The 26,908-nt window shown below is 41.3% G+C and overlaps 1 protein-coding gene across 8 annotated transcripts in view; it reads left to right on the top strand.

Moving 5' to 3' along the window:
* Positions 1-26,908, top strand: part of Tnrc6b (trinucleotide repeat containing adaptor 6B) — a 207,387-nt gene that overhangs the window by 74,084 nt on the left and 106,395 nt on the right. Inside the window, exon 1 of one of the 8 annotated variants that reach the window (XM_032918152.1) lies at positions 12,640-12,952. The exons of the other annotated variants lie outside the window; for them this stretch is intronic. Coding sequence (XP_032774043.1) covers positions 12,948-12,952 — 5 coding nt within the window. The 5' untranslated portion in view covers positions 12,640-12,947. Of the gene's footprint in view, positions 1-12,639; positions 12,953-26,908 lie in introns of those variants that run through there. 8 annotated transcript variants of the gene reach the window in all.

Consider the following 26,908-nt stretch of genomic DNA (forward strand, 5'->3'; position numbering starts at 1 on the left):
AACTTCTGATCACCATTAAAATCAAGTTTTTACCTGATGAAACAGAGCCTAAAAATAGTATAACTTAGCCAACATTCTCAGTAATTCAGGATCTATCTCTTCCCACTTCTGAAAAAGTGGCTGGTTTTAAACTTCAATTTGGGACCTGTGGTATAGTTTTTTAGTGGCTGTAAATAGATCTTATTTTCCCTTAATCTGTCATAGAATTGAGAAAATGGTGTTTCAAAGCAGACTGATTTTTCATATGCCCTTTTAAAGGAAAAACACTTAAGATGGACTTAAAGCACTGACATAACTCCAAGTTTTATTTAGACAGTAGTTTCCTAAATTGAATGGGATGGTGATTCATGACAGTTACCAAAATCTGTAAAGAAAACTCCTCTTCTTCGTCCTTCTCCCTCTTTTTGTTCCTAGAAAATAGTTTATTTTGGTAGATCTTAAGAAAATGATGTTTCCTAAACCCTAAGGAATGAATTATGCAGAATAGACTGCTGCCAGGAGGCCAGATTCATTAAAGGGGAGTGCCTTGTCTTGTGTTTGTTGTGAATGGAAACCAGGAGATCTTCACAGCCCTTTAATTTGCTAAGCTAACAGTTTTAAAAATAGCTCACAGTATAAATCCTAACTTCGCTCCATTCTGTCTACTGCACTTTCATTTTAGATGAGCTGGGGGCATCAGTTCCTCTTTAGGGAATTAGAATGCCAGACACCTGTTTGGTTCCCTGAAAAGGGAGGAGAAATACTTCAGGTGATTTTCTCCATGGCTCCTACCCACTCTTGTACCCCACAGTATTGTCCTATAAAAATCATGTCAAGGGCTTCTGTATTCACAGTAGACACACGCCATCTTACTGGCACAGTTTTGGGTTTTTTGTTTTTGTTTTGTTTTGTTTTTTAAAGATGTACTTGTTTTATGTATATGGGTGTTTTGCCTGCATGTATGTCTGTGCACCACATGTATGACTGATACCCATGGATTCCAGAAAAGGGTGTCAGATTCCCTGGAACCAGAGTAACACATGGTTGTGAGCTGCTCTGTGAATGCTGGGAATCAAGCCTTATCCTCAGGAAGAGCAGTCTTTACCACTGAGCCATCTCTCCAGCTCTAGTCTTCCACTTGGAACCTTTGTAGTCAAAGATCTACCTGTGTCAGTACAACTCAAAATGGAATTTAAGGTTTGATCCCAGATCTAGCTGTGACTGTAAGGTGCTTATAGTATTATTCTGTCAGTTCTTTAGCTGTCCCTGAGCAGTGCTTCTGAAGGGACTGTGGTTAGCACAGTATCAGAAGTCAAGGCCAAAGCCTTATGAAGAATAGGAAGTTGGGAAAGAAATAGTGAAAGGGCAGGAAGACTTCTTCCTTGACACCAAGAAAAGTTCTGCTCTTTAGAAGCCTAGCGTCCATTTCCTAAACAAACCTGTCTTTGTCTTCAAAGGCCTCTTTGGTAATTGCAACGTGTCCTGAGTTGGCTTCTTCCAGTGGTCATAAATCCTTGAGGAACGGATTCTGCACACGTGTGTGTTCTCTTTTAGAGGGTTTAAAACAGCATGTTAAACCTGAGTGTCTTGTGTGACGCCTTTACCATTCTCTAGAAGCCCCTAAGCCCTTAAGCTTTGTTGTATGGTGTGGTTTGGTGGTAAGGATGGAGTCCAGGGTCTTGCACTTGTTAGGTGAGCACTGAAGTATAGTCCCTACCCTTGTTTGTTTTTGTTCATTCATTCTTTAGTTGATTCATTCATTCTGGGTCTGCTCTGTTACCCTATATTGAAATAATTAGGCAGAAATGTATCTTCCTAAATATATTCACCCTCTGTCAGTGTCAGGAGCAAAGTAGCTGTGATCTTTTGTTTGAGGAAAAATAAAGTTTTTGTTTCTTTGTTTTGTGATTTTGTTTTTGTTGTTGTTATTGTTTTGTTTCCTGTGGTCAGTTGGACTCAGGGCTTTGCAAATGCCAGGTAAATGCTCTGCCACTGCAGTCTGTCAAAAGTACTTGGCAAAAGCAGCTTAAGGAAGAAAGGACTTATTTAGGATCATAGTTTGATAGAATCCATCATGGTGTGTGGAGAGAGAGCATGAGGTAGCTGGTCACATCATGTCATACTTAGTCAGCAGAAAGATGAATGCCAATGCTCACGCTATCACCTGTTGTCATTTTTATTCAGTGTAAGACCTTAGCCCATGGGATAAGGCCACCCACATTCAGTGTGAGTTCTTCCTCAGCTAAATATCTCTGGAAACATCTTCACAGACACACCCCAAAGTGTGTCTCCTAGGTAATATTAGATCCAGTCATCTTGATGAAGTTTAAACTTGCCAGGCAGGTACTTGGTCACAGCAGTGAGGAGAAGCAACACATGAGGCAGCATAATGTATGAGCAAGTTTCTGCTTGTGCTGTGTTTTGAAAAGTCACCATGCCAGGCATGGTAGTGCACCCCTTTGATCCCAGCAGAGGCAGGTGGGTCTCCGAATCCGAGGCTAGGCTGGACAGACACTTCATCATGCTTTTGGAGAGCTTGTTTCAGATAACTGTTTCATCCACAAAGGCTTTTGATTTAGTTTTGATACTGTTTTCTTTGACACTCACAGGAAGAGCATTTATTGTAAGTGATTTTCAAGCTAAGTGTTGGTTTTTCATGTGCTGATTGATGGGTTTGCCCTCTTTCATTCTGTCCTTTTTCAGTTTCATTTTCTAACAAATCTACACTTTGAACCTCTGTGCTGAAATTGACTCTCATCCTCAAAGGATACGTGATACATGTCTATAGTCTACTAAAGTCACTAAAGTGATCCAATTTTTCTAGCAAATATTTATTTTTTGAATCTATTAATTCTTCATTTGATTTTTTTTTGAGAGACCAAATATCTGAACGCACAGTTTATTGAAGAAGTTTTTGCAAAATTGTGTTCACTTCAGATTGCTGAATTGCTCACAGTATTCAAAAGATCAGTCAGTGATGGCAAGGTAGAGTGCTTGGCTGGCATGCGCCAGAGCCTTGGGTTTGATCCCCAGCACCACATAACATAAACTGGATATGGTAGTGCATCATGCATGCATCCCAGCACTCAAAGATGAAGGCAGAAGAGTCTGAAGTCAATGTCATCCACAAGTATACAGTGAGTTCAGCCGTTTTAGGACAGAAGAGCCTATCTCCAGCAACAAAAGAGTATCAGACTGTGAATGGATTCATCTTATAAGGTAGAACAACTCATAAAAATGTAGTCATGGGGGCCGGAGAGGTGGCTCAGCGGTTAAGAGCACCCGACTACTCTTCCAGAGGTCCTGAGTTCAATTCCCAGCAACCACATGGTGGCTCACAACCATCTGTAGTGAGATCTGATGCCCTCTTCTGGTGTGTCTGAAGACAGCTACAGTATACTCATATACATGAAATAAATAAGTCTTAAAAAGTGCACTCGTGGTCCTACCAGGGAACTGAGTAGGTAAAAGCACTTGCCACACAATTCCCATGCCCTGAGTGCGATCCCTGAAACCCATTTAGAGGGAAGGAAGGAAAGGCCTCCCACGTGTTGTCCGCCAACCTCCACACGAGTTGTTGATGTGCACACCCACAGTCACTCACATATCATACACATTTCAATAAATAAATACCTAGGTCAGACTAAAGATCCAGAGGCTAGCCTTGGAGCACAGTAGTAAAGCACTTACCTTGCAAACACAGGTCCTCAGCTCAGTCTCAAGCAAGGCAAAGGGGAAAGAAGATTCCTTTTGTACTTTTATTCCTCACTCTGTATTTGGCCACTTTGTTTAACAGCATGCAGATCCCCATACAAAGGTATGTATACATACACAAAACAGTAATAAAGTCGGTCATGGTGTTGTTGCCTTTAATCTCAGCACTTGGGAGGAAGAGGCATGAAGAGCTCTCTTGAGACACATGAGTATGAGGCCAGCCTGGTCTTTATACCAAGTTACAGGGCAGCCAAGACTACATAGAGAGATCCTCTCTCAAACAAACAGAAAAAGGAAAAAGAAAAGAAAGGAAGAGAGAAACAAAAAGAAAAGAAAAAAAGTAATGAAACAAGCCCCTTTAAAATTCTAATTTATAAATATAACACAGTATGATAGTAGCATTCTAATTTCCAACAGGAATCTGAAGATCATTGGATCCAAGTTGTACTGGGGATTCCTAGGTAGTTTGAGGTACTAGTCTACATTCCAACTATGCTGAAAGGAAGACCACAGAACCAGAACTCAATTACATATTCTCATCCTCCTCCTTAGTGCCATTGTTTGGTAGCACTGATGTTAGTAATTAGAAAAGCCTTTGCTTCTGTGTCTTCAGTTTCCTTTACCTGACAAATGGCAAGCCACCTCCTTTAGGACTGCGTGTAAGAGACCGGAGGCATAGCCAAACTGGAATAGCGCCTACCTACCATAAGTAGAGCCCTTCTTCATTCCCCAGCACCTAGTAAGACTAGGCTTGGTGGCCTGTCTCCATAACACCAGCTCCCGGGTGACAGAGGAAGGAGGATCATGCACACGGTCAGTGTGACCAAGCCTAGGATTAAAAAAAAAAAAAAAAAAGAATGAGGGAGGGAAAAAAATAAAAAGATAAGAGAAAAATGGAAACTCAGTTCAGAATTTTAAATCTCACCTCTGCTGTGAAATCATCTCTCTTCATTTTCATTATGACACCATGATTGATGGATGGATGGGTGGGTGGGTGGGCAGATGGATGGATGGATGGATGGATGGATGGATGGATGGATGGATGGATGAATCTTTAGTGCTAGGGATTTAAACCAGGGCCTCACACACTATAGGGAAGTGTTTAACCGCAGTCTTTCCAGATAATAATAAATAGTTTTACAGCTTCCTGGACCTGGAAAATACCTGACACACAGTGGATGTTCAAATAGCGACTGTTGAACCCAGAGCCCAAAACACACCTTTGTATGGCTTTAGGAGTTATGAGTATTTGTGTATGTGCGGGAGATAGATATGTTTAACTTCATTTAAATGTTATACAGTATATACATGCAGTGAAACAGGCTATAGTCAAATGTGTAATTTTTTTGTTTTATGTAACAAGATGAATTTAATATAAAATAAAATAATGAAAAACATTTTCCAGATAAAAATATCAGATGTTATCAACACAGTAAATCAAGAAAATAATTTATCAGCAGCAAAGCAGAGACTATAAATCATGGAACAAATAGTGAGAGGCTAGGAATAAGTTCTCAGGTAGATGGGTAGTAAGCTTTGACAAAGACGCAAGAGTAAAGTTATAAGGCATTTCCAAAAATAATACTGAAAAACTGGAGTATCCATATGCAGAGTGTGAGCTCTAATCCACACCTCAGACACTTCTCAAAAGTAGTTCATGGGCTTAAGCTTCATTCTAAAATCACCAGCTAGTCCACCATAAAGCTCAAGACAGTGAGTTTGAATTGAGCAATTTTTTTCATTAGTATAATATTTTTTTGTTAATTCTTTGAGGATTTCTGTGTATAGTCTATTTACTTTATTGGTTTGAGACAAGAGTCTCACTATATAGCCCTGACTGGACTGAGACTTATTCTGTCTGCCTCCACCTCCCAGTGCTGGGATTAAGGGCATGCATCACTATTCCCGGCTGATATACAGTGTATATTTTAATCATTCATCCCTTATCCCTCCCCTAACTCCTAGATCTGTCTGACTATTTGTTTCCAACTTTATGTCCGATTTGTGCTACCCATGGATGTTGAGACATCTACTGGAGCTTGGTTGACCTATGAGGGACCACACTGCTAAAGAAAACTGATTCTTTCCCTTCCCTAACACCCACCGACTATCAACAGCTCCTTGACTAGGGTGGGAGCTCATGAGCATTTCCTTCTCTATGCTAGAATGTTGAAAGTTCATCTTGACCTGGTGTAGGATACCCTAACTGATAGAAATTCAAGAGTATATTGATACTATCATGTCCAGGAGCCACTGCTTTCCCTGATCCTTCCCAACCTCTGTCTCTTAAAATCTTTTCACTCCCTCTCCCAAGATTTTCTCTGAGCTGGGGGGTTGGAGTGAGTTGTACTGTAAACCTCACTTATGGCTGAAAACTCTCCGGACAGAATATTCTTTACACTTTGCTCAGGTATGCATCTTTGATGAGAGCTTTAATCTAAGTAAAGATGCAGGTCTTTAGAGAGTGTCTGATACCGTGCCACTTTAGAAAAAAGATAATAGTAGTTAACCCCACATTCCTCACCCAGGGCTTCTGGATCAATTTGCAGGACCAAGTATGTGTTTGCTCTCATGGAGTGTCAGGCCTTAAATCCAACCAGAAAAGGGTTGGCTACTTCTATACCATTTGTGCCACTAGTGGGGCAATTGGCATATCTTGCCAGTCTGGTTCTGATTGTAGCTTGCAGGACTCACAGCTGGGTAAGACTTGATGACTTTCCTTCACCAGCAGGCTGCATAACACCTTCCAGTACTTTGAAGGCTAGGCAGCAAGAAAAGAAACTTCCCTATTAGTATCGACTTGATTTCTTCATGTCCTGTGACCAAAGTATGTGGTGTATTGAGCAATAGGATCTTACCATCAAGACCTGGTGTGCAATCAAGAGCAGTGGCAGCAGCCTGTATTGTTTCGGGGATCCTTAGGACATCTCTGACCAACACTTTGAGGGGCAGATATCTCTTAGCACTAAACTTTTTGTTTTCTTTTAGTTTTTGGTTTTGCTTTGTTTTTTGAAATAAGGTTTCTCTGTGTAACCCTGACTGTTCTGGAACTCACTCTGTAGACCAGGCTGGCTTCAAACCCAGAGATCCACTTGCCTCTGCCTTCTGAGTGCTGGGATTAAAAGTGTGCACCACTACCGTCTATCAGCACTAGACTCTTTTTATTTGGAAATCTGTAGCTTCTGGAGGAGCATTATCCTCTATTTAGAATCACTCCAATACACACACACACACACACACACACACACACACACACACACACACACACACACCCCACTTACGAAACAGTAAGTTTGCATATGGTTAGATTTATTTTTATGTATATGAGCATTTGCCTATATGTATGATTATGCACCATCATGTACCTAGTTCCTTCAGAGGCCAGGAAAGGGTATCAGATCCCCTTGAATTGGAGTTATTATCAGTTATGAGCTACCATATAGATGCTGGAAACTGAACCCAGGTCCTCTGCAAGAGCAGCCAGTGCTCTTTTCAGGCCTATGACTTTCCCAAATATTCTTAGTGTTAGGTATCCTTTTCTCTTCCCTTCCTTTCCACCACCAGTCCCACTTAACACTTGCCATAATTCACTTTCATATGTGTTGTATGCTCACTTCTACCTTAAAAATCTTTCTTCCCCTCCCCCAGTCCCTTTCTAGTTTCCTGACTTCTACAGTACTCTAGAAGATTGAGTCCAGGATCTCAGGCATGCTAAGGAAAGATGCAGGAAGATAGCACTATTCAGAGACTGTGGCAGCATCTGGAAAGTGGTCAAAGGAAGCAAATGGCTTTTACCCTAGAGCAGTGGTTCTCAACCTTCTTAATGCTGCAATCCCTTAATACAGTTCCTCATGTTGTGGTGACCCCCAGACATAAAATTATTTTAGTTGCTACTTGATAATGGTAATTTTGCTACTGTTATGAATCATAGTGTATTTTTGGAGAGAGACGATTGCCAAAGGAGTTGCAACCCACAAGTTGAGAAGTACTGATCAAGGGTGTGTTCTCAGTAAGAAAGGCAGAGTGAGCTGGAAACAAACGTCACACATATCTCTCATGCAGTTGAAAGACTGCCTAGGTCCTTGGTATACTTGTGTTTTCAGACTTTGAAGGCTCTGTCCCATGTAGAAACAATGTATATATACATTCTATATAAATTCATGATTTATTGTTGCTCTCACATTTTAAAGAATTTTTATAATTTTGATTCTGAAATTCTTTGGTTAAATGCAGCTGACTTAATTGGTAACAATCTAGGACTTTTGCTGGATTCCTTTGCTGCTGCTTTGTTGCTTTTTGTTTGTTTTGTTTTGCTTGTTTGTCGTGAGGCAGGGTCCTCGCTGCCTGTTCTCTGAACTCTGTGACCCTGAAACTGGCCTGGAATCCCTCGTATTCTGCCCTCTACCTCTTAGGTGCTAGTATTATGTTCATGCCTTACCACAATGAGTGTCTGAAGTTTTCTTTTGTTGATTTTTGGTACTTTGTATTTTCCCTACCATCCATTAATTGAATCCTCTTTCCTTTCATAATTTCTGACAGGACTGTGTAGCTGTATATAGCTCCAGCTGACTTTTAGATCTCTTCATTTCTCTCTGCTGCAGGCCTATGCTGTAGGTAATAGTTACTGAATTCAGGGTCTCATGTATGCTAGGCCCTAGCTTTTTAAAATTATTGTTATATTATTTTTTATGTATATGGGTGTTTTGCCTCTATGTACATCAGTGTACCATGTATGGAAGAAAGAAAAGGGTGTGGGAGCATCTGGAACTGGAGTTAGAAATGGTTGTGCGCTGTCCTGTGGATGTTAAGGTCCTCTAGAAAAGCAGCAACTACTCGTTTTTTAAATTTTTTTATTGGTTATTTTATTTATTTGCATTTCAAATGTTATCCCCCTTCCCCGTTTCCCCTCTGAAGTCCCCTATCCCACCTCCTCACCCCTTGCTTCTATGAGGGTGCTCCCCCACCCACTCCCTCCTCACTGCCCTAGCATTCCCTATACTGGGGCATCATTCACAGGACCAAGGGCCTCCCCTCCCATTGGTGCCAGATAAAGTCATCCTCTGCTACATATGCCATGGGTCGCTCCATGTGTACTCTTTGTTTGGTGGTTTAGTTCCTGGGAGCTCTGGAGGATCCAGTTAGTTGGTGCTGTTGTTCTTCCTATGGGGTTGCAAACCCCTTCAGTTCCTTCAGTCTTTCCCCTAACTCGTCCATTGGGGTCCTTGTACTCAGTCCAATGGTTGGCTGAGAGCATCTGCCTCTGTATCAGTAAGGCTCTGGCAGAGTCTCTCAGGAGACATTCATATCAGGCTCCTGCCAATAAACACTTCTTGGCATCAGCAATAGTGACTGGGTCTGGGTGTCCCCAGGTGGGTCAGTCTCTGGATGGCCTTTCCTTCATTCTCTCCTCTACTTTTTGTCCCTGTATTTCCATTAGACAGGAGGAATTCTAGGTTAATTTTGAGAATGATAGATGGCCCCATCCCTCAACTGGGGGCCGTGCCTAACCTCTGGATATGGTCTCTACAGGTTCTCTCCCCGCTTTGTTGGATATTTCAGCTAACATCATCCCTGATGAGTCCTGGGAACCTCTTGTTTTCGTGGTGTCAGTAACTATTAATCACTGAGCCATTTCTTCAATTCCAAGGCCTACCTCCTTGAATCTGTGGATTGTGGTCTTATACGAATTATACAGCTGAATGTGAAGTTTGTAAAAATATTGGGCAGCAATAAAACATTCAGAATAAAACATTTCTGAATGCAGAGTAACTAAAAATTGATTGAAACTCAAATGTATAATTAAGGTGAAATGTTAGCAGCAGTCTTACCTGTGTACATCATAGGGCTTCACCGTAGCCTTGCTGCTGAGCAGAGCACACACACTTTGCACTACACATGCACCACACAGTTCGGTGCCAGCAGATGTTGCCTGAAACACCTTGGCTCAGACTCAAGACTATTGTATGTTCTGATTGCAGTGTTTTTCCTTTCATATAAACTGTTGAACTCTTATAGGAACATAATGGTTTAATTATGGAAAACAAAAACTTAGCATATCTTTCTGTCATTCTTCAGCAGTAAGTATAAGTTGGTGTATCTCTAGATTGTATTGTTGTGTTAGAGCGTTAGATTTTAAAGACTGCTGTTTAAGTTGCTGTTAATAATATATATCTTCAAATGAATTTTGGCTTGGATTGGGAGAGAATTGTAAAAGTATCTGAAATGGCCCTAAATGCACCTCTGCCATTTGTACTATGTGTCCATGAGACGTGATAGTCTCAATGTTGGTGATTATAAAATCAAAATATTGGTCAGCTCCGAAAATGTTAAAGATTCCCCATGTCCTGCAGTATCAAATGTTTAGCCAAGATTTAATTCCTGTAAAAATAACTAAGCACATATGAGTATTTGTTTTTGTATTTAATGAACAGTGATATTACAATTATACCAAAGGATTATTTTAAAATATTTTTCATGATCATTATCAATAAATATTTTATTTGCATGCCTTATTTCTCGTGGGTGTGTTCATGCATGTGCCAATGGATGTGGAGGTTAGAGGTTGGCCTCTACTGTTCAGATGCTTTTTCACGTGAGTGATTACGGCATGGTGAATTGTTTACTGACACAGCTCTTTTCTTAGCCCAGTTTTTATTTTTCGAGACACAGTCTCATGTAACTCAGGCTGGCCTCAAATTCTCTATATTGCCTGAGTCTAGTCTTGAACTCCTGAATGTTGGACTCACAGGTGTTAACCACCAGCATATGTTCTATATAATGATATATCTGTAGACCTGGGTTGTATAAAAATTGGTCAGATGAAGAAAGGTTATAAGAGGGAACCATGTAAGAAGCTTTATGTAGTTTAAAATAAAACAGGAAGCAGATTTAAATATCTGTATAAGAATACTTAACCTTGGAGAATAGAGACGGCATAATAAAAATTAGTGACTATCACAAATTGAAACAAGGTGGCTGTGTAGTCAGTCAGTCTCCACAGGTTTTCACTTATTGAGCATACTAAGGTTTCCATAACTCATCTGGAAGGTATTGGAAGGATAGAAATAGATTAATGTTCAGAGTTTCCAGCCTGGGAGTTTCCTGCTTCTGCCCGAATCTCAGTTGTTAGTCCACGTTTCTGGCCGTCCTTCTCAGTGCGGTGCAGACAGTGAAAGCGCTTTACACCACAGAGTATCCAAGCTGCCAGATTGACTGGGCAGTGCCTCTGCTTGCCCTGAAGCAGTTCCTTTCCTGTTCTTTCCTGAGTGGAAAAGTGGAGGGGCATAGTGTAAAGGCGCCAAAAGCCAGAAAGACAAATACAGCGTTCGATGGATTGAACAGGTTCTTTTGCCTGGCCTCTAGAGTCTGTGGTTCTCTGCTGACTGGCCACTCAGCCTAGTTTGGGAGAGGAACCTTGGCCAGCTTACTATTTCTGCTTCTTTCTGTCTGTAAAGACATTTAAAATGGATTCCTGGAGATCTCTGGCATTCGTTCCCCTAATGTACTTAAATTTGTTTGTTACCTTCTGTTTAGCCCAACTTTTCTGACTTCACCTACTCATTCATTCAGCTGCTGTTTGGAGTTCAGGGTAACACCTCACTGAAGATGGGGAAAATAGTGGCGTTTGCCCACAGACAGGTGACACTTTATAGGAAAAGACCAATATTAAGCAGTTTCTGTCATAAAACAAAACAACTCTGCAGTAGTAACGTGAGTACTAGGATGATAAGCAAGAAGGCCTGGCTTGGGTTGGGAGGCTCCAGATGCTTGCTTTGGGTAGTGACTGACTTTGAGATAAGGTCACATGGCATCTCTGGCTTACCTGGAACTTGCTATGTGGAGATTCACCTGTCCCTACACTGGGATTAGTAACATGCACCACCACTCCTGTGCCTGTGACGAACTTGACCATGATAAAGAGAACAGAGCCAGGAAGGAAAGAAACCAGGGGCTGGAGAGATAGCTCAGTAGTTTGGAGCACTGGATACTTTTGCAGAGGACCTGCACCCACAACTACAGCAGCTCACAACTATCTGTAACTCCAATTCCAGGGGATCCAACACCCTCACACAGACATAAATGCAGGCAAAACACTAATACACATAAGAAAAAGAATTAAAGAAGGAAGGAAACAAACAAACCAAGGTACCATGATTCCCATTTCCACAGCACACCTGCCAAAATGGAGATGGGGTGGAGGTGGACTTCTACTTCAAGTCCGGGGTGGGCTTTCTAGGGTAGAGAGTCAAGAGGTCTCTGAGGAAGAGGGACTTGGGCCGCAGAAAGCTAGGTAGGCTTTAATTGAGTGCCTAGTTTCCTGAGTGCCTTCCTCAGCAGGGAAGGGATTAAAGATGACTCAGAGCTGCCCAGCCTGGAGGAATCTAGTAGTGAAGCCCTGGCTTAGTCAAGTAAAAAAACTAAGTAAAAGGTTTGGGGGGAGAGGCTACAGAAGTGTTGTACTCACACAATAGGCACCAAGTTCAGGCTTTCCTGTTCTCCCTTTGCTGAGCTGTTCGGATATGGGTGCAGCTTAACCTCTCTGAATCGACATATGAGTGAGTATAGTAACTTCCTGTCTTTTTGTGTATTTTAGAGGTAGCTAGAAATCAGCTGTGTCCTGTTTCGTTTTAATCTAAAAACTAAATTCTCTTTTTGTTTAGGTAAAGCTTTGTTTAAGGCCCCTTTTAAATTAAAGAGCAGTTTGCCAGTCTGTTCTTGCCCAAACATCTAGAGAATAACTAGTAAGGGAGCCAAGATCAGATCCAGGATCTGCAAGCATCGTTAGCAACTGAGCATATTTCTATAAACCAATAAAGGTTTTTCTATTTTGTTCATCTGTTACCCTTATGGTGTTGCCACTTTCACATGCAGTATCTGTAGGCGGGAGTATAAGTAACAGCATTGCACAAATGAAAGCCGGTGGAAAAGGGCTGCTTTCGCTTTAAGGCAGCTTCAACTCCAGCTCCCTCCCCTTTTCTGATTGACAAACCTACCCGAAGTCACGTGACCCGCCTCTATTTGAAGGTCACAAAAAGCTGCTTCCTTTAGAGACAGAGGGGGAGAGAGAGAGCAGGAGGGAGAGTGAGCGAGAGAGTTAGTTCAAGCCAAAATGGCCGACAGAGTCTCTGCTGGTTTCTGAATATTTAAAATACAAAATACAGATAGACAAAAAGAATTCATTTTTTGGACCTTTTTTCATTTCCATTTCTACCTTGTATGCCTCAATTTGCTGGATATAAGCACTGCTGCACTTTATGAGGTTGGTAAATATTTTCAATTTTTAAAAACCAATTGATTTATATGGATCGTGTCTAACCGTTTTCACTAGTGGTGTTGCAAATCGACATTTCTCTAGCATGGAGACTGGCTTCAGACATTTCGCGAATCTGTAAATCATACTCGTGATGTACTTTTGGTTCAGCATTTTAGAAATGGAAAAGACTTGGTAAAATATTTAAATTTTGAAGTGATTTAATTGCACTTTTAGTTCATATATAGCTTTTTATTGTTTCTATCGTGCAAATAAACGAAGCTGTGAGTAATTGAAATTTGATATTTAGAAAGAGGTTTTTTTAAAAACACAAGCCTCTCCCTCCCCCCTTAAATCTGCTGCAAAAATTTGCATAAATATAAATGGGTTTGCATTCTTTCGGCTGCTAAGGCCGACAAAGGATCGGGGAGGACTAGCCCTAGAATGGGAAAGCTCGCTCGCGCTCTCTCTCTCTCTCTCTCTCTCTCTCTCTCTCTCTCTCTCTCTCTCTCTCTCTCTCTCTCTCTCTCTCTCAGACCTGGCTATCCTTCCTGGGAGAAACGAAGAGCCTAAAGTGAGATACAATTTAAAATAGGGCCAGCGGGTTACGGAACACACCAGGTTTGGGGTTATAAATTCCCCTTCTTGAAATGCAGGCGATATATGGCTCAGCCCTCTCTTCTGCGCGCGCTCCTTTGCACTGGGTCCCAGTGTGTGTTCTCAAATGTGCAGCCAGATGCGCTTTTATTTTGATCGTGGCTTCAACCAAATGGTAGGACTGTCTTGTAAACACGATTGTTTTAAAGATATAAATGGCTCTTTACTCTGTTTAGAAATTGTTTCTTTACCAGTTCTTTGTATACAATGGTCTCCATTTCACATGAAATAAAATATTTTATTTAATGTTAGGTTTTCAACGCCAGTTGAGTGTGCGATATGTGCCTTTGGACATCTATTTGTTGTAAAGTGCTCATTTAGGATCATAAAACCGAGTAGTCTGTGTGATCGCTAGTAACCCTCAAAGTGCAGTGCCTCAAGTTAAATTCCATTACTCTTAATGCAGGATTCTAGAAGCCTGAGAGCAGGCTGGAAAGAAAGCCGAAAACTTGCTTTCTCAGAGCCACCTCCCCCTATCATTGTGAGAGTGTGATGTAATGCCTCTCGGTCGGCTGTGCTGAAAAGACTGTAGTTTGTGATGTGGCGGGTAAATTACCCCCACCCCTGACAAAATCCCTTCCCCTCCCCCCAACACATCCTTGGCTCTGAGAAGCCTTGTTTTCTTTCCTCTTTTCTCCTAATTTGTGTCCCCTTGATTTGTGCTGTGGCATATTGGCAAGAGAAAGATACCATTCTTCTAAATCTGCTACAAAGTATAGTTTAGAAAAGACATTTAAAATATGCAAATGATCATATCCCATTATTAGATTGTAGACTTGGATTAAAGCTAATTAAGCATAAATGGAAGAATTTTGATCAGAAGGGAACAGTTTTGGGGATTTTTTTTTGGTGGTTTCTTTTTTAATTAATCTAATTATGATATGCTAACTAGCTGGGCCCTAAAGTGTTAAAAAAAATAAACTAGGGAAGCTGCTGGACCAATTTGAAAATTTTGACAGTGTGGAAGAGGGTGTGTAGTGCTTTCAAAAGCTTTATTCACTGTTAAAATGGGTTGGCCTCTCGTGCTGAAAATGGCCTGTTTCTTTGGGCCAATTGTGTGTAGATGAAGGGACTTTTCACGCTAATTTAACAAAAAGACTTTCCATTTGAATACGTAAGGATAATTAGTCTTCTGTCTCAGAGGAGCCATCATTTTATTATTTTTTAAAGTAATGTTGTTGTTATATTAGTAATGGCTATAAGCAGAGAAGTGCCTAGAGTGCTAAAGGCTTCCATGTAAATTTTACGGTGACATAAATTCAGCTTTGTGTGAGAGGAATTGGAAACATTACATTAAACAGGAAGACACATTGAACTCTGAAATATCTTTACAGTTTGGATTAGTAGAATTTACCTCAGTGACAGGAAGGGTTGCATTGTACTGGGTCTGAGGAAGATTAGAGCTGGTTTTTGTTGTTGTTTTCTCTGAAAATGAAAGCAGTCATTTGGAGCGGCACTTGGTGGGTGATTCATTTTACCCCTGTTTCTTCCTAAGTTGTGGCTGAAGACGAGGAAAACCTCGGCTTGCCATGTTTTGCCTTCTGCTTCTTTTTGTGGACTGTAAACATGTGAATGGCAGGGTTATTCCCTCTTGCAGAGAGGAGCCAGAGCAGTGCCCACTCTCCTGGGCAGAGAGGAGAGCAGGACTAAGCGCATTAGCAGAATGCCATCGGAGGCACTGACCGGGTGTAAAGGGCCCTTTCCTAGAGACAGTGCAGAGGTGAGATAAACAAGACCCGCTCTCCTGAATGGAGCACGGTGCTCTCGGGAGTTTTTAACGCTCAGCTGCCATTTTGGGTCCAAGTTTTTGTGGAGCCAATTCTGATCCTTACCAAATTGTGATAATTCTGAGCAAATAAATGAGTAGCAAATGCAGTACTGATGACTAGTACTTACCTGTGTCTTCTATAAGGTTTTCTGCTCATAGTCTGAATTATTGAGTTAAACACTTTAAAGATGTATTTGGTAGTATGAGGAGCAAACCCCAGCCATATTAGAACCCAAATATTGTGGTTTTATGTTTTAAATGGCATGATGTATGTAGGAGAAGGGTCTTACTGGAGAAAGTAAACATAATCCTTAAGCCCCTCCCCCATTCTTTTTTTTCCTTATGCTACTTGTGGCTTGAAGCTATAAGTCATTCTTCGCTCTCTCTCTCTCTCTCTCTCTCTCTCTCTCTCTCTCTCTCTCTCTCTCTCTCTCTAAGAAATGTCTTAGGCTCACCACTGAACCACCACAGCATTTGATAATATTTATCAGGCATTTTTCTGGCCTTCCATCTGGTCCGCACAAAGCATTGGCCTCTTTGATAGACGGTATAAATGTAACTGTGCTGTTTAGCTTTGAGTGGCCTTTCGCTATTCGCTGTCACTGCTAGGATGGTCCTTTAAAAAAGAAACTTCTCTAACTGTCTTTACCAAACACTGAAATGTGGGCTGATCAGGGCTTATGGCGCAGGCAGAAGGGCCCTCACCCCACCAGATTACCCAGGACTGAGAAGTTGAGGGAAATTTGTTTTTATAGGAATGAGTTTGCTCTAGTTAAGTGACACAGGTGAATGTAGAGTACACTCGGTCCCTCTCCACCAGTAAGGTTCTTAAACAGTCATTTCAACCTGGTGTATGTGCAGCATTCAGAACAAGCACCTGGCAACAGAGGATTCCCGAGTATTTTATTAAAAGCCCTTATCTGGAGAACTCAAATAATTGCCCCCTTTGTTAGTATTTAGTCATCATTTAGATGTTAGACTTTAAGTGGAATTTACTATTTCAAGATGGGATCCTTGAGCATTGGTTGGAGAGGTAACACCATAAGCTAACTGTTTCCTAGTATAGTATTGTTCCTAGATTTACCCTAATCCCCCTGTCTCACCTTCTTCTTATGATTAAGACCATAGAGTGGCTGGAGTGAATTGAAGCCTCTTGGCTTAAAGAGGGATTTAACCCCATGAGAGTTAAATGTTCTCTTCCTTCCTTTCTGTATTTCTTCAGCAATCCTTCGTCAGACCCTGATGTAGATGCTAAGAGAATTTAAGAATTTTGACCCGCCATTCACTCTGAACAGCCAGCCACTTGGTTTCTGTGGAAATACTCGATATCTGGTGACTATGGTGACTAATAAATAGCCCTGAGCTGTGTATAGGAGAAAATTCTATAATTTCCTTTACTGATAATCTGGGATTGAATATTAATTTTTGTTTCTGATGGTTCTAAAGCAGTGGTTCTCAACCTTCCTAATGCTGCAACCCTTTAATACAGTTTCTATTGCTACGTCATAACTGTAATTTTGCTGCCATTATGAATTGTAAATATAAATATCTGTGTTTTCAGATGGTCTTAGGTGACCTCTGTGAAAGGGTTAGACACACAGACACACACACACACACACACACACAGAGAGAGAGAGACAGACAGACAGACAGACACACCCCAGAGGAGTCTTGTTCCACAGGTTGAGAACTGCTGCTCTAGAGATTTGCATTAATCTTTTCTCTTTGTTTTCAATATAGCCCTGCAAAATCTCTTCAGGTTTACCTTTAGAGTTATCCCTGAGGTAACCCTGTGACCTCAGTTTCCTTCCTAGTTACTCTGTAACATTCCTTGCTTTTACTTTTTTAATTCCCCTTAATCATTTTACTGAGTATAATTATATACTAATTGTGTATGGAACCCTCTAAACAAAATAACCTTTTCCAGAACAATAAGTATAGAGAAACCTGCTTAGTGTTCTGTTCCCAGGGATTGGACCAAGAGGAAGTGCTCATGATTAAACAGATTTGAGTGCAGGCCACAGTGGCACAGGTTTATGATTTCAGCTTCCAGAGGTAAGGCAGGAGGAGCGAAGGTTTAGAGGCATCTGCTGTAGTGTCCTGGAGACTCTGGCTTGGTTTTTGTTTGTTTACTTGTTGTTGTAATTATTTGAGTTAGACCTAACATAAGATTGCTCTTCCTGTATAAAAATGGGGAGAGTAGGTTGCTGTGAAGTTCAAGAAAATGCTGTGTGACAACAGATACAACCTGATCCTGTTTCTTTCACCTTCACAGAATCTACCTTGTTGAGAATGGCTTTTTTTATAAAGACAATCTATGGCCCAGGCTGGCCTGAAACTTGTGGTAGCCTTCTTGTGGCCTCCACAGTGCCTGGATTACAGGTGTGAGACACCATGGCCCAAAATAAACCAGGAAGGCTCTTACAGCCTGAAGAAGGCATCTGTTCTTTCTTATGACCACCAGGGTCATGAAGGAACAATGCCTTTTTATTTTTCATAAAGCCCCAGAAGCCCATGTTTTCATCCTCCGCTTTCTTAAGGTAATCTGCTGTTTATATTTTGTTGATAGATTGCATTTATTTATTTATTTATTTATTTATTTATTTATTTATTTATTTATGTAATCTGCTGTTTATATTTTGTTGATAGATTGCATTTATTTATTTATTTATTTATTTATTTATTTATTTATTTATTTATTTATTTATTTATTTATAGGCAGGGTCTAACTATACAGTTCTTGCTGACCTGAACCTTGTTATCTAGACCAGTCTGGCCATGAACTCAAAGATCTGCCTTCCTCTCTTTAGAGATTGCTTGGATTACAGGAGTCTGCCATCATACTTGGCTAAAGCAGTCTCCATACTCATTTTTTTGACAGCTCTAGCCCTGTAAATATTTTCTTGTCTTGTATATTTTCTGTGTTGAATCAAAAGTTTCTAGGTAATTTTACATGAATTACTATTAGCATTGACAAGACAAAGGAGAATGTAAAATACAGTATTTCCTCTCATTTTAAATGTTTGAGCCCATATAAAAATTATATTTAATCAAATTATTATTACTCTTTTTTTACTCAGAAGATGTTTTAAAAAGAACAGGTCAGTTGTCCACTTTACAAAATGCTGATGAATTTATACAAATGGCATAGAAATGACTATCGCTCTTTAAGCTTGTATTTTTGTTTTTGTTTTTGTTTTTTTTTTCTTTTTCGGAGCTGGGGACTGAACCCAGGGCCTTGCCCTTGCTAGGCAAGCGCTTTACCACTGCACTAAATCCCCAACCCCTAAGCTTGTATTTTTAAAACATAATATTCCTGTCTACTTGATCTTTTTTTTTTACCCCCCCCCCCGGAGCTGAGGACCGAACCCAGGGCCTTGCGCTTGCTAGCAAGCACTCTACCACCTGAGCTAAATCCTCAACCCCAACTTGATCATTAATATATCAAATAATTAGTGAGTGTATCCAAATATTAGGTGTTAGCACCAGACAAAGTATGGACTCACCAGTTGCTTTCTGATTGATTGATGCCTGTTCTGGTCCACAGAGGAGGAATTTATATCTATTCCTGTAAACTTGGTCAAGAGAACGTGGTTGGGACCGTCATAGCCACTACTGTGCTTGCTAAGTGGCCATGGCATGCCTGTCAAACTGCTTTCCGATGACTGTGCTCATGCGGAGGGCAGAGAGAGACTGGTCAAAGTACTGAGAATAGATGACTGTTGAATCACAGACATAAATGGGAATCTGCATCTCCCCTCTACAGCTTAGGGAGCATCTTGGAAAAGAGGGCAAAAGGAGCATAAGAACTGGGGGAAGCAAAAGGGGTGTGAAATGTAGGCTTCTGGGAGTGCTATGGCTGTCTATCTGTTGAACTCACTGAATACATGTGCATACACTTATCCACATAAGATTTGATCTGCAGACATCCTGACATGGGACTGGGAGAGGCTTTTGGGGGCACCATCCTTCCCTGAAGACTTATGTGCACACACATACAATTTCATATATGTGTGTACTTTTGGGGGAAGGAGAGGGGAGAGAGAGAGGAGTGTGTGTGTGTGTGTGTGTGTGTGTGTGTGTGTGTGTGTGTGTGTGTGTGTGTGTGTGTTATAGCCACTGGTAAGCTCCTGTAAATCTCTATATTCCTGTAAATAGATGCTCTTACACACATGTGAGGAATCCAAGTAAAATTCATTGAGTCTTTTTTTTTTTTTTTTTTTTTTCCGGAGCTGGGGACTGAACCCAGGGCCTTGCACATGCTCGGCAAGCGCTCTACCACTGAGTTAAATCCCCAACCCCCTCATTGAGTCTTAAAGTAGAACAGCTCATGAAAGTAGATGGAGAGATAATTGGAGAGAGGAAGGGAATTATATCTGGAGCAAGTGAGAAGGTGGTCAGAATACATTGTGAACATGTATGAAACCCATTAGTAAACATAACAGTATGTGTTAATAAAAACAAAACTGTAATATAAGCATTTTCTCTAGGCACTATTGCTGTGGAAAGAGTATAAACGTGAGGAGGCCGGCAGGTTCAGGATGTCCTTGATTACTATGGAAGATCATCCAACCCAAATGGAAGGAAGCTTGTACAAAGGCCCTGCCTGCCGCAGGAGCAGACACTGGCGTTTTTGGGGGGCTTCGTTCCATCATGTGGTCATTATTGTTGGAGTGTAATTGTGCCTCTTAAGAGAGATGATTTGGGAAATGGAAATGAAAGTTAAACCTTGGCAGAAAGCAATGGAGTCTATCAGCCACGAGAGAAGTCTTTTTCTTCAGAACACTTAGAAAAGTTTTATGCAGGAATGTCACTTGTTTAGATTGGGTTTGGGGAATGGCTGAGAGGGTAGAGTATGTGACCATTCTGACCATTCAATATTCTCAGGGGGTATTAGCCAGAATTGTCTGCAAAGTTGGAAATAGATGATTCCCAGGGACATTTGGGAAGACGTCACAGTCTTGGGCTGGGCTCCTGTGAGAAAGAGCGAGTTCCCTTCACTGAGTTAGAGTCCATCTAGATGAGAGGCAGATGGTGGGGTTCATGCCATGAGTTTAGTTTGGAGGTATTGAATGTTGGGACTTTGAAATAAAGATCTGTAGAAGTTAGAGACCTAGTCTAAGACTTGTAGTTTCAAGTTTTCAAAATTCTCCTTCTTAAATTGGTTTTCCAAAGATGGCACACTCCTAGTATGTAGTATAAGGGACAGTGGTGGTTAACATTGTTTTATAAAGAAGATAAAAACCAGCCAGGCAGTGGTGGCACACACCTTTAACCCAAGGAAGGGCAGGTGGATCTTGGAGTTTGAGAACAGCCTGATCTACAGAGTGAGTTCTAGGACAGCCAGGGTTACACAGTAAAACCTTTCTCAAGGAAGGGAAAAAAACAAAAACAAAAACCAATTAAAAACCATATTGTTCTGTTACCACTCCATTGGTGGTGGTAATACCAGGGCTTGTTTGCTTGTTTTTTTTTGTTTTTTTTTTTTTTCAAGACAGAGTTTCTCTGTGTATCCCCATTCCTGGTGCCCAAGGGCTTTGAGCTGGACTGATTCATCAGGAAATGCTCTGTGAGGACTTTGGGTATAAGCAGGGCCTAAAGATTGGGCAGAATTGGGCTCCAGGAACTCTGAAGGCGGGCATTCTAGCCTCAGGGGCAGGAATAAGACTGTCCAAGAGGACTGATTAAAAGTTAGTGCAGTGAGGAAGAACTGGGTGCCTTCTGTGAGTAGTTCACATTGATGTTAGGCCATGAGTGGAGATTGGTAAGCTTGGTGACAGTGTAAACAGAGTTGCGTTTGGGGACTAGTAAAAGAGCAGTAGGCTGGAGAGGACAGTGCAGAGTGTAAGAAATTTAGAGTCCAGCAGACCAGTTAGAGTTGAACCGGGTATGGTAACATAGGCCTTTAATCCTAGAACTCAGGAGGCAGAGCCAGGTGCGTCTCTGAATTTGAGGTCAGCTTGGACTGCACAGAGAAATCCTGTCTTGGAAAAACTTTTAAAAAGTGAGTTTGGTGAAAGGATTGTGGTACAACACCTTACTCTGAGTGAGGCTGACCTTGGACTCCAAAAGGGCAGGCTCCAGGTTTTCTAGGTGAGAGCTTGTATCGTCTATATATGAATTTCTCCTCATACATACAGAGTTCTTCAGGTAGAACAGTTGGGCAGAAAACTGGCTCTGTGGAGCTTCAGCCTGGAATGAGGTCAGAATGGAGATGAGTGGATAGCTTCCTGTTGAAGTGATAGTATATGCCTAGGGGTGGATGAGGTCATCCGGGACTCTAAACAATAGAAGAAAATGAGAATGGGGACAGGAAGAGAAAGAGGACCTAGGAAGAATTAAAAGAAAGGTGGAGAGTCAGTCACAGACACCAAGGATGAGAGAAGGACTTTTCAGTTCATTGTAGGTGTGACCAGCAGTTTCAGGTGCTGGACAGGAAAGAAGGTATCTGGTAATGGCACCGTTCCCAAGCTGGTGTTGAGAGGTGCTCCAGCAGGAACAGTTGGGGAATCATTAGACGATGCCAACACAGTTCAGGGGAACTAGAGAACAAACCAAGTAAGAATGAAGTTAATTCGAACAGTGTTTTATTTAACCTGGTATGTATAAAGTATTATCAGCAATTGTGTAATTGACCTACAGCTAGAGAAATGTTTTACTTTCATATTGAGTTTAAAATCTGGTGTGTTTTCTACAGTTAGAACACATTGCAGTGTTCTAACATTTCATTGTTCATAACATTTTCATTGGAAATACTTGGTTTGTATTTAGATTCCATAAAATTTACTGCTTTCTCATAAAAAAGTAAACGCATATGCCCAAACCTTTTCCAAGCATATAGTTTTTCCAGTAATGCGGATAACTGTTAGTGTTTATACTAAATTAAGTTCAAGTGGCACTAGCCACATGTTGCTGTCACTGTGGATACTGTAGTGGCTACTGTAGGGTTAAACAAAGTAAAGCAGGTTGTTTATGGTGCCCTATACTTTTAAAATATTGAAAATGGCTCCACCCAGCACGGAGCCTTTCACAGGGTAGGCATTACTGGGAGCACTTGTTGGGAAACTTAAAATGAAAGAGTCAAATCTTTTAACTTTACACGTGAAAAGGCAAACTTTTTGTCAACACACGCAGATTTCAAAGTTTTAAAACTCTGTTTTAGTTAAGGTGACAGAATGGTACACTGGCAGAGGCACCTAAACACGCCGGTTTGTGTCATATTTGTAAATGCCCCGTGTGCAGGTGTAAATGCCCCATGTCATATTTGTAAATGCCCCGTGTGCGAGACCAAATTTTAAAACAAACTTGGGGAAGGGAATGTGAGCATTCCTACCCCTTTCTGTAAGTTCCCTTTGAACCTGGTTGAGATGGGGGCTGCACTATGCAGAGCTTATACGTAACCATCAGAAATGATAAACATAGTCCTGAATTCGGCTTGCAACTGAGTCTTGTTCATGCTGGAAAGTCGTTCTCTGACCACTCTGCATAATTGTGTGTGTGTCTTAATTGGTTTTGTTGTTGTTTAAGATGGGGGGGTGTCCTTCTATGTAACCCTTGATTTCTTGGAACTTCTTATGTAGAGCAGGCTGGCCTTGAACTCAGAGATCCTCCTGCCTCTTCCTCCCCAGTGCTGGAATTTGAAGACATCAGCACCATGTCTAGCTCTGCACAGTTTTCTTGCTGACACAAAAGAGCTTATTATTTATGTAAAGTGTCCTGTAAGAGTTTGGGGTGTCAGCTATTAAATATTGGTTTACTTTATTTTAATTTTTTTCTTAAAAGACAGAGTCTCATCCTGTTGTCCATTTTGGCCTTGAACTTTTGGGTAGAAGACATCCTGTTTAACCTTGAAGTGCCTCAATTCCAGACCAGGGCTCTCACACTAAGCCATTTGTTTTTTAAAGGCAATATGGAGAATAATCTTTTACAAATTTGCTTCCCTTTAGAAGGGCATTTTGGTTATCCATTATGCCTTTGTTAAGATTGTCAATGGTGGGTTTAAATAAAGCCTTTTACTGCTATGCGGGTGGAGGCCTAGCAAGTGGTTGCTGCCCTTCAGAAGTCCAGAGCAGCAGGCTTGTGTTATTAGTCGCCTCTCTAGGCCTCTCTAGCCTCTCTTACTGTGCTTACAGAAATAATTGCTGTTCTTCTTATGCTGTGTAGACTCAGTCAGTGTAGACACATTGAAAAAAGGGACAAAGAGACCCAGTGACCTCTTCCAGCCACAGCCCCTCTTCTGGGGTCCTGGCGTAAGAAGTAGGTCTAGGTAGAGGAGCAGAGAAGGGACACAGCTCAGCAGTCCTGCCAGGGCATGGCCACGCCCAGCATCGCAGCCTCTGCTGTAAGGTTGTCTATCAAGTTTTGTGTGAACTCTCTTTCTAGGAGGTAAGTTCCGTTCCCATCAGGCTTCCACCAGGCTTTAGCCCTTTCCTTCTTTCAGCATGAGGTTTGACTGCCTTATTTGTAATAGTTTGATAGTTCATGCTTGTCTCTTTAAAGTATCTTCATTCCTGCCAGGCAGGCTAGTTACACACACACACACACACACACACACACACACAAGACATGGAATAGGAGTAGATATTTCTCTGGAGCTGTGGATGCCATACCCGGTGATTCAGTTGTCTCTACATCAAAAATAATTTTTAAAGAACTGCATTTAAGCAAGTTTGTAATCTAGAGGTGATTTACTAGGGTATGTGAGTATAATGTAGGCTGTATATAAGCACATCATTTTGTGTGTGTGTGTGTGTGTGTGTGTGTGTGCGTGTGCGTGTGCGTGTGTGTGTGTGTGTGTTTTAAAGAAATTCAGGTAGGAAACACTTCTCAAATCCCTACTAGTGTATTTTCTTGGAAAACCTCACAAAAAAGCACTGCTGTGGTTTAGGAAGAGAGAAGATAGTGTTGCTGCCTTCCCCAGAGGTCATGAGAGCACATCTCTCAGGAGGAAGATGACTATCTTCAGGTGCTTTCAGGACGACTGTTGACTTCTCTCCACTAGACTATTTTTGTTGTTGTTGTTGGTACTAATAGATCTGTTTCTGCCTCCCCCAAGGAGGGGGCTCTCTCAGTTAATCTGAATTAAAAGCCTTTGGTTGGGGCAAGCTGACTATGTTTAATGACAGTGTAGATATAGGCAAGAGTATAAGCGATGTCATTTTTAAAGTACTTCAGGTTTTACTTTTTCTTTTGTTTTTGTGTTTGAAGACAGATGTTTCTCTAGTCTTGGCTGTCCTGGAACTTACTCTGTAGATCAGGCTGGCCTTGAACTCAGACATCCTTCTGCCTCTACCTCCCAAGTGCTGGGGTTAAAGGCTTATGCAACCACCACCAGGCTTCCCTACCCTTCCTTGGCCTTAGTTGGAAAAAGTGTGATTAGCATTTTTTAACTGTTTTATTTTTTTCCCCAACTGTTTTATTTTTAACTGAGGTATATGTTTGACTCTTCCTGAGTATATGTGTAGAAGTTATTGGAGGCCAGAAGAGGACATCAGGTCCCCTGGAACTGAAGTTACAAATGGTTGTGAGCTGCCCTGTAGGTGCTAGAAACCAAATTCAGGTCCTCTGCAGGAGGAGTAGTGCTCTTAACCACTAAGCCTTCTCCCTTCTATCATCCAATTTCTAGTATTACCTTGTAGTGAAGCAAGCGGGGTTTGGTATTCCTGAGTTGCCTCAACATTATAATACGATACTCTCCAGCTTTAGGTATCTTTGAATTAGATTTTTTTTTCCTGTGCTGTCCTGACTGTCCTGGAACTTAGTCTGTAGACCAGCCTGGCCTCCAACTTAGAGATCCGCCTGCCTCTGCCTCTGGAGTGCTGGGATTAAGGTATATGTGTGCATGTGTATGGGTCCCCTGGCCTTTGAACTGGAATTTTAAATAAGACGATTTTGGAGCCTTGAGTGATGGTTCATGCCTGCAGTCCTAGCACTCCAGAGGTTGAGGCAGGAGCATTACTACGAGAATAAGGCCTTGTCTCAAAACAAAGGGAAGGGAAAGGAAAAGGGGGAGAGGGGAAAGAGCATGCTAAATTCCAACATGAGTCACTGGAATTAAATTTGCTAAGTCAAACTAACCACAATTAACATCTCAAGTAAATAATATTAACTAAAATGTACAGATAACCTCAGACTGAGAGACACACCATTAAATTAAATATTATATAATTTATAATTTAGCAATGTAAAGAAATTACATTGCTTACTTTTTTTCTACCTTGGTCAGCACAGATGCTCAAGTTCAGTATTTGGGAACTGCATCTTAATTACAGATGAACTCCAGATGCATCACAGTTAACTATGTGCTTGGTGGTTTTATTAGCCTCACTCACAGGAATAAACCTTTTTTCAAGTTCTAGGACTACCTTCTTTCATTTTTTCTTAGTGACCAAAATAGTGATTTCATTGAGTCACACTTTAAAAAAATTTTTTGAAGGAAATTACAAACCACAGATGGGACTCTGTAGAACAGTGACTGCCCAGAGTACACAGTCCTCAGTGCCACAAAAGCAGTGCTATAATTTTTTAAAAATTACTTTGTTCTGTCCAAATAAACAGATAATAGTGAGCAGATAACTATTAACATTTGTGTAAGACAGAAAGGGGGACAGTGAACACCATTATCTACGGAGCAAATAGAATCTAGATAAAACTAAGTGAGGTAACTGTGGCAGAGTTGATCTGACTCATTGAGGGTGTGATTGTGTAAGAGTGGTGAGTGGGGGGCTGGAGAGATGGCTCAGCAGTTAAGAGCACTGAATGCTCTTCCAGAGGTCATGAGTTCAATTCCCAGCAACACATGGTGGCTCCCAACCATCTGTAATGGGATCTGATGCCCTCTTCTGGGTGTGTCTGAAGACAGTGACAGTGTACTCACATACATTAAATAAGTAAATCAGTGGCAAGTAGGTTGTAAAGTCATATTACAGACATTTTATTATTTTTTATTTTATTTATTTGGTTTGCAGGTGTGTCTGCCATGGCATGTGTGTAGGGTCAGAGGACAACTTGTAGGAATTGAATCTAGGGATACCTGCTGGACCTTTTGACCAACTCAAGATTTTGTTTTTGAGACAGGGTCTATATTTCTTCCCTGGTTTGTCTCAGCTTCCTGAGTGCTAAGATTAAAGACTGTACCTTATGTATGGTTTAGCTAGCCTGCTCATCAGCCTTTATTGAGTTATGGATAATGGCACAGCAGAATTTCTAACATACTACATTTTCATTTTCATTTTCTACTGTTGTATTTTAAATGACAAAGTTCTTAATTCTGGCAACTCCATGTCAATTGTCGCTGTATCCCTCTGAAAGACAAAATGTTTGTTGGATTCACTCTACTCCAGCAACTGAGGCGCTACATGTGGTGGTGGTGGTGGTGGTGGTGGTGGTGGTGGTGGTGGTGGTGGTGGTGGTGGTGGTGGTGGTGGTGGTGGTGGTGGTGATGGGGTGATGGGGGTGATGGGGGTGGGGATGGTGGTGATGGGGGTGGGGATGGTGGTGATGGGGGTGGGGCAGGTGGTGGTGGTGATGGGGGTGGGGCG

This window comes from Rattus rattus, chromosome 1, assembly GCF_011064425.1.
Source record: "Rattus rattus isolate New Zealand chromosome 1, Rrattus_CSIRO_v1, whole genome shotgun sequence".
Classification (NCBI taxonomy): Eukaryota; Metazoa; Chordata; class Mammalia; order Rodentia; family Muridae; genus Rattus; species Rattus rattus.